This window comes from Nannospalax galili, unplaced genomic scaffold (genome assembly GCF_000622305.1).
Source record: "Nannospalax galili isolate Female #2095 unplaced genomic scaffold, S.galili_v1.0 scaffold399, whole genome shotgun sequence".
Classification (NCBI taxonomy): domain Eukaryota; kingdom Metazoa; phylum Chordata; class Mammalia; order Rodentia; family Spalacidae; genus Nannospalax; species Nannospalax galili.
Window position 1 is genome coordinate 5,679,782 of NW_008345053.1, and position 18,495 is coordinate 5,698,276.

The 18,495-nt window shown below is 43.2% G+C and overlaps 1 protein-coding gene across 1 annotated transcript in view; it reads left to right on the forward strand.

Moving 5' to 3' along the window:
• The window catches only part of Pfkp (phosphofructokinase, platelet), a gene marked incomplete at its 3' end in the record, with an annotated part of 53,815 nt that overhangs the window by 14,150 nt on the left and 21,170 nt on the right, over positions 1 to 18,495 (forward strand). Inside the window, 5 exon segments of the mRNA XM_017800187.2 lie at positions 11,898 to 11,975; positions 14,850 to 15,039; positions 16,555 to 16,720; positions 18,006 to 18,050; positions 18,270 to 18,378. Coding sequence (XP_017655676.1) covers positions 11,898 to 11,975; positions 14,850 to 15,039; positions 16,555 to 16,720; positions 18,006 to 18,050; positions 18,270 to 18,378 — 588 coding nt within the window.

Here is an 18,495-nt window from a genome sequence, read left to right on the forward strand (position 1 = left end):
AGACCAGGCTGGCCTTGAACTCACAGAGATCCGCCTGCCTCTGCCTCCCAAGTGTTGGGATTAAAGGCCGGTACCACCACGCTCGGCATAAGGCATAGGCCTTTTTTTTTTTTTTAAAGACAGGTTCTCAAACTGGGCATGGTGGCACATGCCTTTAATCCCAGCACTGGGAGGCAGAGGCAGGTGGATCTCGATGAGCTCATGGCCAGCCTGGTCTACATAGTGAGTTCCAGGCCAGCTGGGGCCACAGGGAAACCCTGTCTCAAAAAGACAAAAAAAAAAAAAAAAGATAGGTTCTCCCTGTAGCCCCAGCTGATCTGGAGCTTTCACTGTAGACCAAGTTGGTCTCATCCACCTGAGATTCACCAGTCTCTGCCTCTTGAGTGCTAATTGCTGAGAGTAAAGGCATGTGCCACTACGTGTGCTGCCACGCCTGGCTGCTTGCCAGCATTTTTGATGATCTCACTGTTAGAAAGAGGATTGTTCCTGACATCAAGAGAGTCAAAACAGGATCCTGCCTATCACCTTACAAATGTTCAAGGCAGCCCCTAGCACAAAGAAGCAGTTGGCCCCAGGTGTCAGTAATGACAATATTGAGAAACCATGTTCTGTGGAGAGCCAGCTCTGCTTGCTTGAATGCTGTTCATTGGGGGAAGAGCTGTAAGCTGAGGGCCATGTGAGGGTTTAATCTTTGATGTTGTAACTGAAACTTTCAATCCTCTCTCAGGTTTTGGTCCTTTCTTTTTGTAGTTGTCGTTTGTGTGTGTTTTTGTTCTTGAATTCTGATATTTAGATGTCACTAGACCTACGTCTACCAAACTTCACACATTTCAAAATTAAAGAATTGATAGGAAAACATCTGATGGACCTACATCTAAAAATAGTAGCTCTTTCTTCTGAGGTAAACCAGATTTATTCACCACATCTGTCCCTTATTAGAGTTCTGCAGAAAAACAGAGCCAACAGAATATGTAAGTCATGACTTATTAGATTGGCTCACACAATTAGAGTCTGGAAAGTTGCACAACGGCCTCCTCTGGCTGGAGAGCCAGCCAGAGGAATAAGTAGATGTTTAGTCTAAGGAGCTGGAAGTCTCAGTATGAAAGAGAAGCCAGTGATGCATTGGGATTTTGTACAGGTAGCAGTTCTTTTCCTCAGTGACAGTAAGCATTACCCGAGTTGAATCAACTTGGAATATTGCTATCTACTATCAGTGTAAAAATCCTACTTCTGTAATTTTAATATCTAAAAATATCCCTAAAATCTACAAATGTTTTCCCAATTTTCTTGACAATAAAGCCCTGATGACCTGGAATAAAGCTATGTGTAATCCTGGCTCACCTCTCCTGGTCTGAGGGCCTGTACCTTTCTCTATAGAAACCCACACTCACAGAGATGACTGAACTCCTGAGAGCCCTAGGTCACATATGCAGGAACATCCATACTGCCTTTGAAAATTCCAAACCTTCCGAATTCTAGTGTGCCTCTTCCAGGGTCTGGGTTAGGGATTGTGAGCAGCTCACTGACTGGGGATTGATGAATTAACCCTTAGATCCTGTGCCCTGGATTGATCCACAAAAATAACATTTGTGCTGAGTCAAAACCAACCCGGACTGTATAAGACCTTGCCGCAAAAAAACACTAAAAAAAGAAGAAGGAGAAAGAAAGAAAGAAAGAAAGAAAGAAAGAAAGAAAGAAAGAAAGAAAGAAAGAAAGAAAGAAAGAAAGAAAGAAAGAAAGAAAGAAAGAAAGAAAGAAAGAAAGAAAGAAAGAAAGAAAGAAAGAAAGAAAGAAAGAAAGAAAGAAAGAAAGAAAGAAAGAAAAGAAAAGACCACCCGCCCCTTTACTTCACAGTATAGAACACTCTTGGAGGAGTTTTGAGCACTTAACTGCAAGGGGCTATTTGCCTTCTGATTGCAGGATACAGAATGCTTGCCTTTGACTCCATTGGTCTTTAGCCAAACACAGAACTGAGGCATGTGACTAAACTGATTTATTCTCAGACCTTCTGGGAATCAGGAGTTGTTGAGCTGTCTTTGCAGTGGGCTCTTCAGACCGCATCTTCATAGGAAGGCTTGTTCCTTAACCTCAGCACTGTGGCGTTTGGGGTGGGATGATTCAGGTGTGGAGTCGAGGGTCCTGTGCAATTCCCCGGTGTTGAGTGGCATCCTGCCTCTCTCTGGTAGATGCCAGGAGCATGCCTCCCCATAGTCATGATAGTCAACAGTGTCCACAAACCTTGCTGAGGTCCTCTGAAAGCTCACTCTTACCGGACTGAGGGATCACTACCCTCACCCTATTTGGGTTCCAATTTAGAAAATGCCCAGTATTGTTTTTTTAGGCATCATTTAGTAATTCATCCAACACGTTTGTTCATGTATATTCTAGTTTCTGAGTTTACCTAGAACGTCCAAGTTATCAGATTGAACTGGTTAGACAGATTAGTATTAATTATTTAAGCAATGGATCCTAGTTGTCCTTACCCTTCTTTTCTCTTGTTCTCCCTCTCCATCCTCCTCTCCCGAAAATGTGTGAAAAGTATGTTAACCTGAAAACTCTGGTATTTCTGGTAAAAGCCTGGCACCAGATTTGGCTGAGCTGTTTTGTCTGGCTGCTACTTGCTGTCTCATAAATCTGGGTCAGGCCTACGTGTGGTGCATGCGGAGCCCTTGGGCTCCATTCCGGGAGCGATGGGAAGGGTTTTTGGATTAACCCCATTGTTCTTTCCTATGTAGTGAGCTAAGCTAGCTGTACGTTTCTTTCTTTTTCCCATTTATTTTAATTCCTCTTAAGCTAGGGTTTTTCCTACAAAAACTACAGAAGGCTGCAATTTCTTAGTGATGGTAAAGGCAAGACCAGTGAATGTTTTATCTCAAGACCGTGTCCAGGGCAGGCTGCCCTGGATTTAGGTGGATCCAACCCAGAGTGGGAATGAGCCACTGAGTTAATCTGGTCTCTTCTCATGGCCAAAGAACACAGTCTTATTGTTTTTAGTTTAATTATGTGTTTAATAGCCTACTGTTGAAGGTTTTCCTACAGATTTAAAACAAACCATTCTTACAGTCTTTTAAATATGGACAGTTTAAAATGTGGGTTTAATTTCCTGTTGTTGAAGATTTTCCTGGAGGTTTAAAACTAAAATGTCTTTCATCTTAAAAAGAAGTATTTAATAGTTTGATGCTGTACGTGGACAGCCATTTGTAAATATTACCAGAGCTCATGTCTCATCTTCCACACTGTGAACAAAGACCAGGAGAATCCTGATCTCCTTAGCAGCTAATCATATCTCTATTTTACATGCTAATTCAAAATTCACAATGTATTGCTCTAAGTGTGTTGGATGTAAAGGAAGAAGGGAAAAAAGAGCAACATCAGTTCAGCTGTGGCCTCCCTGGGGCTGCTCAGAGGCCACCCTCCCTGGGGCTGCTCGGAGGCCACCCTCCCTGGGGCTTGGAGGCCTGTGGCCTCTGTTGTCCTTGTCATTTCCTGTCATCGTGTCTATTTCTGGTTTATGCCAGTCTGACTTTCTGCCCTGAGCTTGACTTGTCAGCCTGTCACCTTAGCTTCTTATTTCAGGCCCCAAGCACTAGAGCCTGACTTAGATACTGTTAAAGAAGGTTTGGGGCTGGGGATGGGGCTCAGCTCTGGGTTTGAGCTTCAGTAAGGCATAAACTGCCTGGCAAATGCTGGTGATCCCAGCACTCAGGAGTTAGAGACAGGAGAAGCAGGACCCCAGAGTCATCCTCCGCCATATAGCAAATTCAAAACTAGTCTGGGGTGCATGAGACCCTGTCTCTAAAATAAATAAATAATAATAAATAAATATAAATAAAGTATAGAGCTAAAAGTAAAAGAAGGTTTGATAAGTTAGTAGAGTGGCCTCATTTTTTTTCGCTCCTAATAGAAATCCCCCCTTTTGTTAGAAATATGATTACGTTTCTTCCTGGGTGGGTAGGATGCACCCCCTAACTCACTTTAAACGCCCAGTGTTTATAGTGAGAAATGCTAAGCTTGTGTAAGAACAAACTCCTGAAAGCCCTTCCCAGCCTCCACGTTTTAATTCTAAAGTGCAAGTGCTTGCAATCCCAGCCTGGGTACTCCCTGGTAGACTCAGCCTGGAGGAAGGCGCACAGAGGTGACTTCCATGCAGGTGTGATGTAATCTGAGTAATATCCATGACCTTGGAATGTGCTGACAGTGCCTTGAGGCCAGGTCACAGTGCCTGTGCTGACTTTCTTGGGACTCATTCCTCTGTTGCCATGGTCAGTATTGTCATCAAATGTCACTCCTCTAGTCTCTGCTGTTAGCTTTCCCTTCCCCAACAATTTTTCAAAATTCGGGATGGTTATCTATATCCCATTCAAACACATCTCTGATAATTTTAACAAATTGTTTGTGCATTTGAATTCCTTAAAGGCCAAACTAGTTAAACCACTATGTCTACCTAGAAATAATAGCAGTGGTACTTGAGGGTGTAGTTGTGTGCATCACCACAGGTCGTCTCCTGTGGCGATGTCTCCTCCACACTTTCCCAGGTCCAGCCCTTGCACTAACATGCATGCATGTTTATTGCACTGGCTAACTTACACCGATTCACAAAAGGCTAATTCAGATGCTCGAGGCCTCCCCTTTTTATTAGCTCACTGGCCAGGATGCATCTTGAATAATGGTAATAATTACAGGGGTGAACATCATCTTTTATTGAGTGCTTACTCTGTGCTAGTTCTTAGGCTAAATTCATTTTTCATTTCTGACCTGAAAATCCCCACAACCATCAATGTCATGACTATGGTTTCAGACAATGTAGATGCAGTTATCATTCTCAAATTGTGAAGGAAGATGGACTTTCTCCCCTGTCTATGACGTTTTTCCTCTCACCATTGTGATGATGTCACTGTTGTGATGGCATCACCGTTGTGATGGCATCACTGTTGTGATGACAGTGGGATGGAGTGAACTTCCACTGATGACACTGGTGCCGTAATCCCCCACGTAGATTTGACTGTGACCATGGAAGAAGGCTGGCCTGCCTCTTTCCTGCTGTGAATGTTAGCTTTACAGCTTTCCTGAAATTGTGTACTTTTAGCTTTGGCTTAAAGAAGTCAAACAACGCCAGAGGGCTAAATAAGTCACGGTAGCGCATTAGTGCTTGCCCAGGCACCAAGTGCAGGACTGTACAATGGTTTTTTGTGTTCTAACCTAGGTTAGAGCTGACCTAGCCTTACCAAGGACAAGTTCTAAAGCTTTGTTCTCTCTGTAGGAAGTTTCCATGAAGTAATTAAGCCAGTTCCTTCAGTGCCCTAGAGAGAGGTGATCAGAGTCTTCTATGTGGGGGAAGACCTTTACACTTTTGGGTTTTGTGTACGTGCCCTTCCTATGGGCAAAATCAAGGCATTCTTGAACTTGGAAAACCACTGGCAAGGTAGCATGGTGGTTTACACCTATAATCCATCCCAGAACTCAGGAGGCCTAGGCAGGGGGAAATCCCATGGATTTGAGGCCAACCTGGGCTACATAGTGAGTTTCAGGCAAGTCTGGGCTGCAGAGTGAGGCCTCGTCTCAGAAAACAAAGCAAGCAGTAGCTTGCCAGGATTTTCTAAGTCTGCGTCCTTTTCTGAATGACTCAGAGAAGTGTATCTGTTTCTTCTTTTTGTTTTCCAAGTATGCTTTCCTTAATACTTTGGGTTTCCCCAACATTTTGGGCTTCCTTACTCTTTCTCTAAGGCTCCTTGCCATGTGGGCTGCCAGTCCACCATGTATCTGACCTCCATGCCAGCGTAAACGCCTGACTTTTCCTTCTCCGTCTCCTCTGGGCAGCTGCTGAGATTTACCGCTTGCCTGTCCTGAGGATTTTTCTTTAAAATGCTAATAAAATTGTCCTCAAGCTTAAGAACAAAAATAAAACCAAAATAGGCTGGAGACATGGCTCAATGGTTAAGAGCATTTGCTGCTTTTGCAGAGGACTGTACTTCAATTCCCAGCACCCAACACAATGGGCAGCTCATGACCATCTGTAGCTCCAGCTCCTGGGGATCTGACACCCTAGCCTTCTTCTGGCCTTCTCAGGCACTCTCACACATGCCACACACCCATACACAAAAATAAAGTCTTTGAAAAACTAAAAGTAAAGAAAAACGAACAAAAAAGAAAACTATTGACATAGAAAAATTTTAATGCCTTATTTACTTATTTTGTGTTTTGGGGACAAGGTCTCCCTGTAGCCCCAGCTGACCTGGAACTCACTATGCAGACCAAACCGGCCTCGATCTCACAGACATACGCCTGCCTCTGCCTCCAGAGTGCAGGGATTAAAGGTGTGTGCCACCATGCCCAGTTTGCTGCCTCTTTTAAATTTTTATTTGTCTATTTACTTTGTAAGCAACATGCTTGCCCTCGAGTTCTTTGATGGAAAAGTGAGGAAGTCACGTTGAGATAGCACCGTGCAAATGAGAAACCTGTCGATCCATCGTAGAAGATTTTGACAAGCCAAGGCCTGTTTTACCATGAGATGGCAATTTCCTGATGGTCCTTTCATTTGCCAGGGCGGAGGCGGGTGAGGACTGTGAGATTTAAATACCTACAGGTAGGCTAGGTCTTCCTCTGTGGATGGTGGGTTCAACAAATGTCTGAAACTATCGGTCACTGTGAATTCTAAGTACAGCACTGTGTTTCCTCAGTGATCAGTTTGGAGCTGTTGATGTCCATCCTGACACTGCTCACTACTGTTTCAGACAAGAACTTGGATTGACTTGAGTGTGTGGCATTTGCTTCCACTCAGCTGAATGACCTGATGTAAGAAACTTTGGTGGAGAATGGGTTTGGTCCAGCTCGGGATCTCTGAGGATCACCTTGGAGCTGGAGTAGTAAACAAAGTGTGACTTTAGCTAAAAGCTTAGTGTCCTTTAACAGACTCCAGGATTTGCTTTTCTTAGGTGAGTCATAAAACTGGCTTTGAAGGCATATTCCAAAATGGAATTTTAGAAAATATTGTGGCTACATTGAAATTGGATTTTGGCCTTCTACCTCAGTAAGAAGAAAGCTCATTTGTGTTTCCACAGGATAATAACGCATGTGGGTAAAATTAGCTCTCCTACTTGGGTGATCTCTGCTCTGTAGTAAAAGGCAGCTCAAAGCTGCAGTTGGCAGATATTTTTCAAACGTGACAAGGGCAAACTAAATAACTGATCATTTCCTAGCAAGTCACCTCCAGTACAGGAGGAAAAACTTCAAATGCAGGGGTAGGTGAATCATCCTTTTCTGACATCCTACATTGCTTCCTTTACATACGAATCCACACTATGCTAAATGATGAAATCATTGTCGCCAAACATCTCCAAACTTTGAGCTGTGACTTGTAGAGCAGTTTTTCATATTTTCTAGCAGCAAAGTCAACAGGAAGATATTAAATCAGTGTTTAGGGCAGGAGAGGTATCTCAGTCTGCAGAATGCTTGCCCAGCAAACAGGAAGCCCTGGATTCAATCCCCAGCACCAAATAAAACTGCAGTGTCAGCTCACACTTGAAATTATAGTGCTTGGGAGGTGGAGGCAGGGAGATCAGGACTTGGAGGTCATCATCAGCTACACAGTAAGTTCAAGGGCAGCTTGGGCCACAGGAGACCTCGTGTTAAAAACAAACAAGCAAACAACCCAGTTTTTAAAAAAATTATTTTTTTATTTTATGTGTATGAGTGTATTGTTAGCACGTAGGTTGGTGCACCCTTTGTCCTACAAAGCCACAGAGGTCAGAAGAGTGCATCAGATCCCCCGGAACTGAAGTTTTGGATGGCTGATAGCCACCCTATGGGTGCTGGGAATCAAACCCAGGTCCTCTGCAAGAGCAGCCAGTGCTCTTAACTGCTGAGCTGTCTAGCCACAAAACCCAGTGTTTAAAACCTGAGAATAAGATCAAAGGGAAAATAGACATCTGTTCACTGTGTGGCATAATTTAGTAAAATGGCATGTGGTGGCTGATGGGAGAATTCTGAGAGGAGTGGGTGGCACGGGAATGCTGTGGACAGTGATGCTGCCAGACGTATACCTTAGTCGAACCCTGAGACAAGTCTCAGGCCTGGTCTCTCAGTGTGGGATCTGGGGCCCACTTTTCTCCCTTGAGCCTCCTGCTTACCAACCCATTGAAAGCACAGGCCTTATTGCAGTCATCATGTGGTAGTCTGGCAGGCTTCTGCTTTCTGTTTTCTCCGGGCTCTTGGGGGCAGCTCTCTGTCTCCCTCTTCTTCCCAGAGTGGTCCTGAGGTAAGTCTGCCACACTGTTTGCATCCTTAGCACCATTTCCTTTCAGTCTCAGAAATCTGAGTTTGGATGAACACATCGGCTCTTGAGGTAGAGTCCATTTCAGCACTGTGGGGCCTGGGAGCTGACACTGGCACCCAGGTCACAGACCTACTTGCTCCCCATTTCCTATTAACCCCCTCCCCCCAACCTAGGAAGTTAAGACTACTACAAATGGTAACATGTTCATTGTTCTTGCTTAGTGTGACAGTCTGTGCTGTGGGTTCAGAATGAAAGGTCATTATTAAAAGTTTGTGGTTAATGAGATAATTTAATAAAGACAGCTGAAGGCTAGGGTACCCATCTTCTACTTTACCTACCTATGTATCTGTCTCTTTCCCCTTTCACCTACTGTCTTAGTTACTTTTTCCTGTTGTTGTGACAAAGTAACCCAACAAAGGCAACTTAAGGTTTTGGTCTGGCCTGGTGGTACAGGTCTTTGATCCTAGCACTCTGGAGATGGAGACCATCCTGGTATACATAGTCAGTACCAGGCCAGATGGGGCTTCAGGGAGGCCCTGTCTAATCAACCTCCCCACCCCCCCCAAAAAAAAAGAGAAAGGAAAAAAGGTTTTATTTTGCTCAGAGTTCAAGGATAAGTCCATCATGGTGGGGAAATCAGGGTGGCAGGAGCTTGTTGCAGCTCGTCACATTGCATCCAGTCAGAAAGGAGCCATTGATAAATGTGTGGATGTTAGTCCTTAGTTCCCTTTCTCCTTTTCGTTCAGAACCCAACCAATGAAATGATGATGCCCACTTTTAGGGCAGTCTTGCCTTAGTTAACCTAATCTCCACATACGCCTGTTCAGAGACTCCTTTCCTAGGCGAGTCTAAGTTCTGTCCACTGACAATCAATATAAGCCATCGTACTTTTTACATTTTCTAGAAATAAGACCATGAGAATCAGAGTATTGAGAGGGTATGGTTTTGCACAGGTAGTTTGAATTGGAATGGATGGACACAATGCTACCCATTTAGACAGAATATAACCAGTTCTTTTGAAAACACTGCTCTCTGCAGAAGTGAGACCTGATCAAAAATCATTCCAAGAGACAATTATACCTAGTTTCTCTCCTTACGTAAATCACCTAAGTCTATATACTTTCTATGGCTTTTGGTAATTGGAGAGTATTTTAGAATAATAGTTTGAATGATCCTGAGGGTTACACTTTGTGTGTTTAGAAGAAGATGCATCACTTGTTCATAAATCCACTGGGTCAGTCACCAATATCATTAGAGCAGCATTTTAGGGCCAGAGAAGAACATAGAGGAATGAATGGCCCTGGGGCTGGGGCCCTCAGTAATGTGCAGAATGTAGATGGATGCTTGTCTGTTTTAGATTTCCTTGTTCCATATTATTGTTTATTGTTTGACACGTGATACTCCATTACACACACACACACACACACACACACGCACACACACACACACACACACACACACACACACTCTCGTATAAACGTTTTGATTGAAATGTACATTTTATAAATATGTTTATGACTTGGTCAACTATAAAGATGCCAGTACTATTAATTTATGCACAAGGCTCCATACTTAATCAGCTGTTTAACTTTTTAAAACTTGTATTCCTTTCTTTTAGCCTTCTCTAGGTAGAGAACATAAATCCATAATCATAATCTCTAGTGGTCAGATCAAACTTTTCTAAATGTTTGAGAGCTCAACTTTTAGAATCAAAAAAATTTTTTTTGGCTTCTTGAGACAGGGTTTTTCTGTATCCCCAGCTGGCCTCAAACTCACTATGTAGATTAGGTTGGCCTCAAACTCACAAAAATCCACCTGCCTCTGTCTCCTGAGTGCTGGGGTTAAAGGTGTGCACCACCATGCCCAGCCTTCACAGCTCTACTTTTTTTTTTTTTAACTAAGTAAATCGTGTAGACAAAATGAAACGAACATTCCTCCATTTGAATTTGTGATGTACCTTCTATGGAAAAAGGGAACGAGGTGTGTGTGTGTGGGGGGGGTATATATACGCACATGCCATGGTGTTCAGAAGCCATTACTGAGTGTCTTCCTCAGTTGCTGTCCCAAATTTTTGAGACACATTCTGTCACTGACCCTGGAGCTCACAGCTTCCACTAGACTGGTCAGTTAGCAGAACCCAGGGATCTTCCTGTCTCTGCTTCCCCAGTGATGGGATTAGAATTGCACACCACCTTAACTTTTTACATGGATTTTTGGGACCCTAATTCAGGTCTTCACACTTGTAGCCCTTTGCCAGTGAAACCATCCCCTTAGCCCCTCAGCTGTATTTTAATAAAAACATTTACCATTAGCCAAGTGTGGTGGTACACACCTTTAATTCCAGCACTCAGAGGCAAAGTCGAGTGGGTTTCTTTTTTTTTTTTGAGTAGGAAATAGAATTTATTCTAAAGAGCAAACATCTCCTCTCGTCTGGAAGGAGCTGTTCCTAAGGAGGGCTATGATGTTAGGAGAGGTGACAATTGGACTTCTTTTTTTTTAAATTTTTTTAAAGCTTATTTTATTTTTAAAAAATTTTTAAAATTTAATAACCACATGATTAAAAGAAGCATTTCATTACAGCTTTAACATATTCATTAACACATTCCAGAGCAAGGATACATCCCTTTCAAACGTGGCTGTAAATTTTTAGGTTCACAGTTGAATTAATACAGTCATACAATATTGAACTCAGCATATAAAATTGAGTGAGTTTTTACCCTTTAAGGGAGATCTCCTTTTCATTTTAAAATATGCTGTTTCCTACATTTTTAATGCTACTAACACATGTTTGCATGTCTTTAATCTCTGTGTATCTGATTATTAGTAGTCACAGTCGGTTACACTCGGATCCTTAGTACCTGAGTATGGATATAAAGTCAATGTATTTCTGTGAGTTTGAAGTCTGCATAGGGAGTTCCAGACTAGCAGGGCCACGTTGTAAGACTTTGTCTCAAGAAAGAATTTAATATGTATCTAAAGATGTGGATTGCCTTCAAGATGAAGTCTTGACAAAATGTTTGTCACATGTACAGCGAGACTATTAACCAGTTTTCAGGTTAGTTTCTGCTAGTTATAAACACTGTCAAATAAATTGTATTTCTTTTCAGTCTCAGAAACCAAGGGATGGGAGGCAGTCCACCTCATTTGGATGAGTCTTGGTAGAAGCTGGCATGCACAGAGGTTAAATAGAAGAGGCTTTAACATGGCTTAATACTTTAAAAAATATTTTATTTATTATTTTTATTTTATGTGTAGGAATGTACAGCCCGCCTGTATGCATGGGTGACCGTGTCATTTAAAGTCCACAAAGGTCAGAAGAGAGTGTTGGATCCCCTGGAACTGGAGTTACAGGTGGTTGTTAGCTGCCATGTGGGTGCTGGGAATCAAACCCAGCTCCTCTGCAAGAACAACCAGTGCTCTTAACTGCTGAGTCGTCTCTCCAGTCCCTGGTTTAATACTTTTATCCTGTACCTGTGATACACTGTGACACTGTCTGCTCACAGTTGGGTGCTTTGGAATTTGGGTTCATTGTCACTTGTGTTTCTGTTTTATATAATTTGTGGATAAATTAATGCGTAGCAAAATCCAATCTGTTTTTAAATAGATGTTTATGTTTCTTATCCAGGGTTACCAAGGCATGGTGGATGGAGGTTCTAATATTGTGGAAGCAGACTGGGAGAGTGTCTCGAGCATTCTGCAAGTGGTAGGTGCCATTTGTTTCTCCAAGTTGAAGGAACTGTTTTAGTTTGAAACCTTTTATACTTGTGCCTTAGTAATTGTTAAAACAAGTTAACATCCTGACTAGCATTATTTTGGACCCGCTGTGTGGACAGAAATCACCCCTTCTGTGTTAGTCACTTGGCTGTCACTGCGACGGATACCTGACTGAAACAACTTTAGAAGGAAGGATTTGTTTAGGGTCATGGTTCAGGAGATACAGCCCATGGTGGCAGGGGACTGTGGCATGGTTGTTACAGAGGGAGCTTTCTGCATGACTTATTATTACCTCTGGGAGATGAGGCAGCAAAGAGCTGGGGCAAGAACCAGAGGTCACTATGACCTTCAAGGCCCACCCCCAGCTACCCACTTCTAGGTAGGCCACAGCCCCAACGTTTCTACAATCTCCCAAACAGCACCACCAGTCGAGGACCAGGTGATCAGACACATCAGACTGTGGGGGATATTTTACATTCAGACCACAACATGTGTCATATAATTAATGTTGTTTTAACTTTCATTTTATTTGTGTGTGTGTACCTACATGGGTATATGTACACAAGTGCACGCAAAGGCAGAAGAGAGTGCTGGAACCTTAGGATCTAGAGTTACAGCCGTTTGAAGGATGCCTGGCTTGTTATGTGGGTTCTGGGATCCAAACCCTGATCCTTGTTGATTGTACAGCAAGTAGTCTTGACCACTGAATCTCCCCAGCCCTTAATTTTAAAAGGATTAAAAACGTCTATGTGATGGTAACTCAAAAGTATCTTTGCAATACAAACTTGTACTACTACTGTTCATGTGCAACTCTGGCAGATGAGTGGTTCTTTGGGGGCAGACTTTGGTTGGCTGGTGCTGTGTGCCCATTGGCAAATCTCTGTGCCCCCTGGATTTTGGCACCCAGGGGAACAAAGTCTGGGAAAGAGTGTTCCTCACAGTCCCTAGGGCTGTGGATTTGACAGAGCCATTACATCCCTGCTGTAGCTCGAATCAGACGCAGCTCATTTCCGTGTTGTGCACAAGGAAGAAGTAATTGCCAGTGAAGGCAAAGCGGTTGCTTGTTTTGAATTCCAGAGAAATCTGTCCAAGGCCCCATATGTTTCTGGGACATTTTGGCTTAATGAAGGGTCCAAATTAGTTGAGAAATAAAGAGAAGCTGCAGAAAGAATAGACTTTGCGTAAAGCTCTTTATTTGTGGTTTGAGCTTTTCAAATATAAGGATTCATTTGTGACTCATCTTGAGTGCCTTTTAATAGAAGTCAAACTGGCAAATTCAGCGTGAATGTGCTAACGAGGTGTGCTTTTAACACAGGTCACACTCTGAGTTTACACTTGGAAACGTCTTAGTTTACGTACTTGGAAAGGAGTGAAGGGAATTTTGGCAACCATCTATAATCAGGCAGAGCAATGTTGTAAGACTTTAGCACTTGGCTTCCACAGGGAATATACATGCCCGTTTCGTGATTGAGGGAGAAGAGCAGATGCAAGCGTGGTTGAAGGGTATGGCGTGGTCAGTCTGTGAATGAGGCCTGTTTCTTGCAACTTGGTCCATCCTGTGTTTTCAACCTTGGTGTTTTGTTTTGTTTTTAAATCCTGGTGTTTTTTGTGTTCCATTCCACTTCCACTTGGAGCATGTGGACTGATCTTCTATCTGATCATCAAACCAAGCTCATCTCTGCCTGGACTCTGTGCTTCTCACCCCAAGCGTGCCTCTGTGATGCCAGATTGCGTGTTTCCGATCACACATAGCATTAGCCATGTTAGTCCAGGATTGCTGCTGCTGGTGTGCTCCCCAAAGCATTTTGGAATGAATTTCAGTTTTCTTGGTGACTTTTATATACTGCTTTGAAACCAATTAAATGGTGGTGATTGTCACTTAAAAATAAAAATTTTTTGACTGTATGAGTTACAGATATATGCAAACACTAGCATATAGGTCAGCATAAAGGGTTTTCAGTGAGCAATCGAAACGAGAACTCTGTGTTCAGCATCAAACCACCGCTCTTCAGAAGTAGTGCTCGTGTCCTTGAGGGATGGTATCTGTGTTGCTTTTCAAATGCATTCATTGTTTACTACAAGACTCTTGCATTGTTCTAAATTCTTTTCTTTTTGAAAATCTGTATAGAAAGTTACTATTTCTTTCTCCTAGAAGCTTGGGGTATCAAATTTAAGATTCCTTAAGATTTAGCTCTTATGAAAGGCTTGTAGTGATTTGTGCCTGATGCTATCCGTTGTGTGTACAGATGGCATAAGTACTCTCCAGGACACAACATAAATGGCAGCTTTTGCTGAGAGCACAGATCAACCGCCACCCTTGCATTTTGTCCTAACCCTGCTTGGGGACAATTACACCCGGGCTGTATATGTTAACTGAAAGTGCGCATCTCTCAGATTTCTTTGGTTTGCAGATCCCTGATCATTTAGCTAGAATATATACTAAGATCTGGCTTAAAGTAGATCCTGGTCACCTTCAGGAGGCACAACAGGTTGCTCCTGAGGTCCTGGCTGATAACCAGTGATGCAGACACATCTTTCCCTGTGTGTGTGGCTGGTCCAGTTCATCCATTGTTGGGTGGCTTTGACCCAAGCAAGCTGGCAGGCTACTGTAGCCCTGTAGACTATTGTACATTTAGTTGAAGGCTGATATCTGTCTTTTTATATCTAACTGGTCACTCTTAGCATCACATAGATGAATCACATAGATGAGTTTCTTCATGGAATTCCAGAGTGAAACTAAAACTTTGACAGTAGACTGATTAATGAGGAAAACCTAGGTAAACACTCTACCTGTGTAGTGGATGAAGCCTGTGTGGACCCACCTGGCTTCCTGTCAGTGAACATGATTTTATGTCTTTTCCAGGGTGGAACGATTATTGGCAGCGCCCGTTGCAAAGCCTTTCGTAGCCGAGAAGGGCGACTGAAAGCCGCCTGTAACCTGGTTCGGCTGGGCATCACCAACCTGTGTGTGATCGGTGGGGACGGAAGCCTCACTGGGGCCAACCTCTTTCGGGAGGAGTGGAACGGACTTCTGGAGGAGCTGGCCCGAAATGGTACTTTTCCACTTCTCTTTCTCATCGTTTCCTGCCTCTACTTTGTCAAGGTGCCTCTGAGAGCTTTGGAAGTCATACACTTCCTCTTCAGAAAGGATTTATTTTATTTATAAGCGACACATGATAAATATTCACAGCCAATCTTCCTGGTTTTTTTTTTTTTTTGACAGGGTTTCCCTAATTCCAGCCCTTCTTGAAGTCACTAGGTAGACCAGGCTGGCCTCAGTCTTACAGAGACCTGTCTGCCTCTGCCTCCTGAGGCCGGGGATTAAAGGGGCACACCACCCAGCATGGCAATTTTCATTTTTAACTGGGACTTAAGAGTGGATTTTGTTGCAGTTCTTTTGGTTTACCATCTCAGCACTTAAATTTGCACTTCAGGTAACAGCTAAAATGATAATCAGCCCTACTATGTGCCAGGCACCCACTCACCCATTTTTCATAGGGAGCCCTGTGAAACCCTCATGATAGCCTCCTGATATAGGGTTCTTATCCATCTACATTTTAGGTGAGGATTCACAGGTCATAAGGGAAGCCACCTGGCTGTGAGTGTGGCCTCTGTCCACACCCACCCTCAGATGCCAGTTCCCAGTCTTTGAGCCTTCAGATGCCAGTGTCCAGTCTGTATTCCTGCTGGGTTGTCCAGCTAACCTGCTGCAAGGTTTAATTAGAAGATGCTGATCTGTACATCTCTTGTGTTACTTTTGATGTCACTTAGGAAAGGGTTTCTGAGACCCATGTATGAACCAAAGTCTTTATCTCCTTAAAGCTGTTATTATGCAATTGCAATGTCTTATCAAATATACTTGGCCAGAGCATATTTCTCAAAAGAACAGCAACTTCATCAAAAACTCAAGCCTGAGACAAAGTATGTGTCCTCAAATTGCATAAACAAAACAAAATCTACTGAGGGAAGGAGACACAAAGGTCTCAGTTGTCTATCTCATCTGTCACCAGGAATATTGTGGCACAGCCTAGGAGCAGTCACCACGGGTCTAGATCTGAGGCTGACACTCCCTCTGTGACCATTCCAATTTCATCTATACAGAACTGCCTGTCCCAGAGTGTCTGTCCTGAGAGAGCTAGCTATATACCCAACCAACTAGCTTGGTCCCTAAGCATCTACAAGAAATCTGTATGAACATGATCATAAGTTTCTAAAGTACTTAACTCTGAAATTATAGTGTCTTTTTCAGAGTTGTTATGGTCCAAAGCCATTGCTAAGTAAAATGGAAATTTTCATCTACCAATTGCAACCTGAGGATCTTTTCATTTTTAATAACTCAGTATTCTTGCTAAGTCCAAGTGACACCTCCAATTTTGTGTAATTACTTCCAGATTCTCTTTCCTTCAGCATGCTGATTCAAGGTGTGTACAATTCTGGGGAAATGAGTCGAAACAGAGCTTTGGATAATTGAGTTTCACACCATGACCATCGTGTCACACATCTAGTGAGCACTAGGGAAACTGGCCACTCTTACTGGTCATGCAGTGTGTTGCTTGTCTCCAATGCAGGTGAGATCGATAAGGACGCAGTGCAGAAGTATTCATACCTCAATGTGGTGGGCATGGTGGGCTCCATCGACAACGACTTCTGTGGCACAGACATGACCATCGGCACAGACTCAGCTCTGCACCGAATTATTGAAGTTGTTGACGCCATCATGACTACTGCCCAGAGGTAAAAGGACTTAGAGAAATGAACAGGATGTTACTTCTGGCTCTAGAACGTTCCATAGACACCACATTATATTTTTTTAATGTGTTTATGGGAGAGAAATTAGAACACAGAAGCAAACAAAATAATTACAGTCCCCTAAAAGTTTCTTCATGGAATAGAAAAAAAGAAAAAAGTTTGAGTGAGTTTTGGCACACTTCTTGTTAGAGAGGAGAGAGAGCTTAGTGTCACTGGTAGGACTCCAAGTTACAGACGAATCAGACTGAAGTTAGAGCAATAACAGTTCATCTTCAGTGAACATTACTAAGACCTTTCTAAAGTGCTTTGGAGTCTGTGAGGGACTTTTCTTGAAATTCTAAGCAGGATAAGGGCTTTCTGGCTTAGGAGTTTGTAGCTTGACATTTAGAATGTTGGATCAAGCTCCATGATAGAGACTGGGGCCTTGTAGTCCCCTTTGTGTATATGATCCATTGGTGTGAAGTCTGTGACAATGGAAAACCATATCACTTCTTCAGGGTTGAAAGAATGACTCAGAGAAGCTGGAGTTTTCCATTGTAAAGAAGAATGCAGTCATCAGGTGGTGATGAAGCTGATTTGATTTGTAACATTCACACTCATGTTTCGCCAGCCTGTAATACATGATCTCACTTTGTAGCACAGACTGCCTTTGAACTCCCAACAAGCCTACTTCCAGCCTCCCCGGTTCTGGGATTACAGATTTGAGCTCTGCCAAACCCTGGCTCTTGATAGAAGTACCTGACAGCCCAGAGTAGATAGTTATCTAAAAAAGAGCATCTTAGAAGTGTAAGTAAATATTAGTGCATAAGTGGCAGATGTTGTAAAATACCTGTTAGAAAATGGTGTTGGGATGTAGCTTAGTTGGTTGAGTCCTATTACCCTGGCATGAAGGAAGCCCTCGGTTCTATTCCTCATACTACGTTAAGGCGGGCTGGATGCTGGTACATACCTATGGTCCCGGCACCTGGGAGGCAGGAGGATCAGAAGTTCAAGGTCACCCTTGGCTACATAGAGAACTTGAGGCCAGCCTGGGCTACATAAGACCGCATTTCAAAACCCAGAAAAGGCAGTTGCTGCTGACACCTTTTTAATTCCCTAGATCAGAGATACTTGGAGTGGTGTTTGCTTTTTGTAGACAATGAGTCAACTTTTAGAAGTTTGGCATCTGCTCTAGTTGTGAAGCAAACTTTCTGTTTATCTTGTCTGTGAGAACATTTTTTCCCCTCTTGCCAGTGGTGGTGAGTAAATGTGCCCTTTACTTCTTTTGCAGTCACCAGAGGACCTTCGTCCTGGAGGTGATGGGGCGACACTGTGGGTAGGTACTGGCAGATACCATCCTGGTGGGAAGGACCCTCAGTGTCATCTGTTTAGTGCTGTTATCATGGATTGCAAGGGGGTAGTTCACAGAGGAGCCAGTAGCTCCCACCGAATATCCAGGGCCATGGCTGCCTGAGGTTGTCTCTGGATGACACAGTAGCCTTGTGGTGGGAAGGCTCCTTTCCTTTTGGTGCATTAATTACCATCTTCTGTGCAGGTACCTGGCCTTGGTAAGTGCTTTGGCTTGTGGTGCAGACTGGGTGTTCCTTCCAGAGTCTCCACCAGAGGAAGGTTGGGAGGAAACCATGTGCTTCAAACTTTCAGAGGTAATTGAATTTCTGCTGCCACTGACTCTAGGGATTCTGACCCCTTCTTTGGAGGGGATCTACGAGGACTCTGGGTTGGACAATCTGGATGACTTTTTTTTTTTTTTTTTTTTTTAA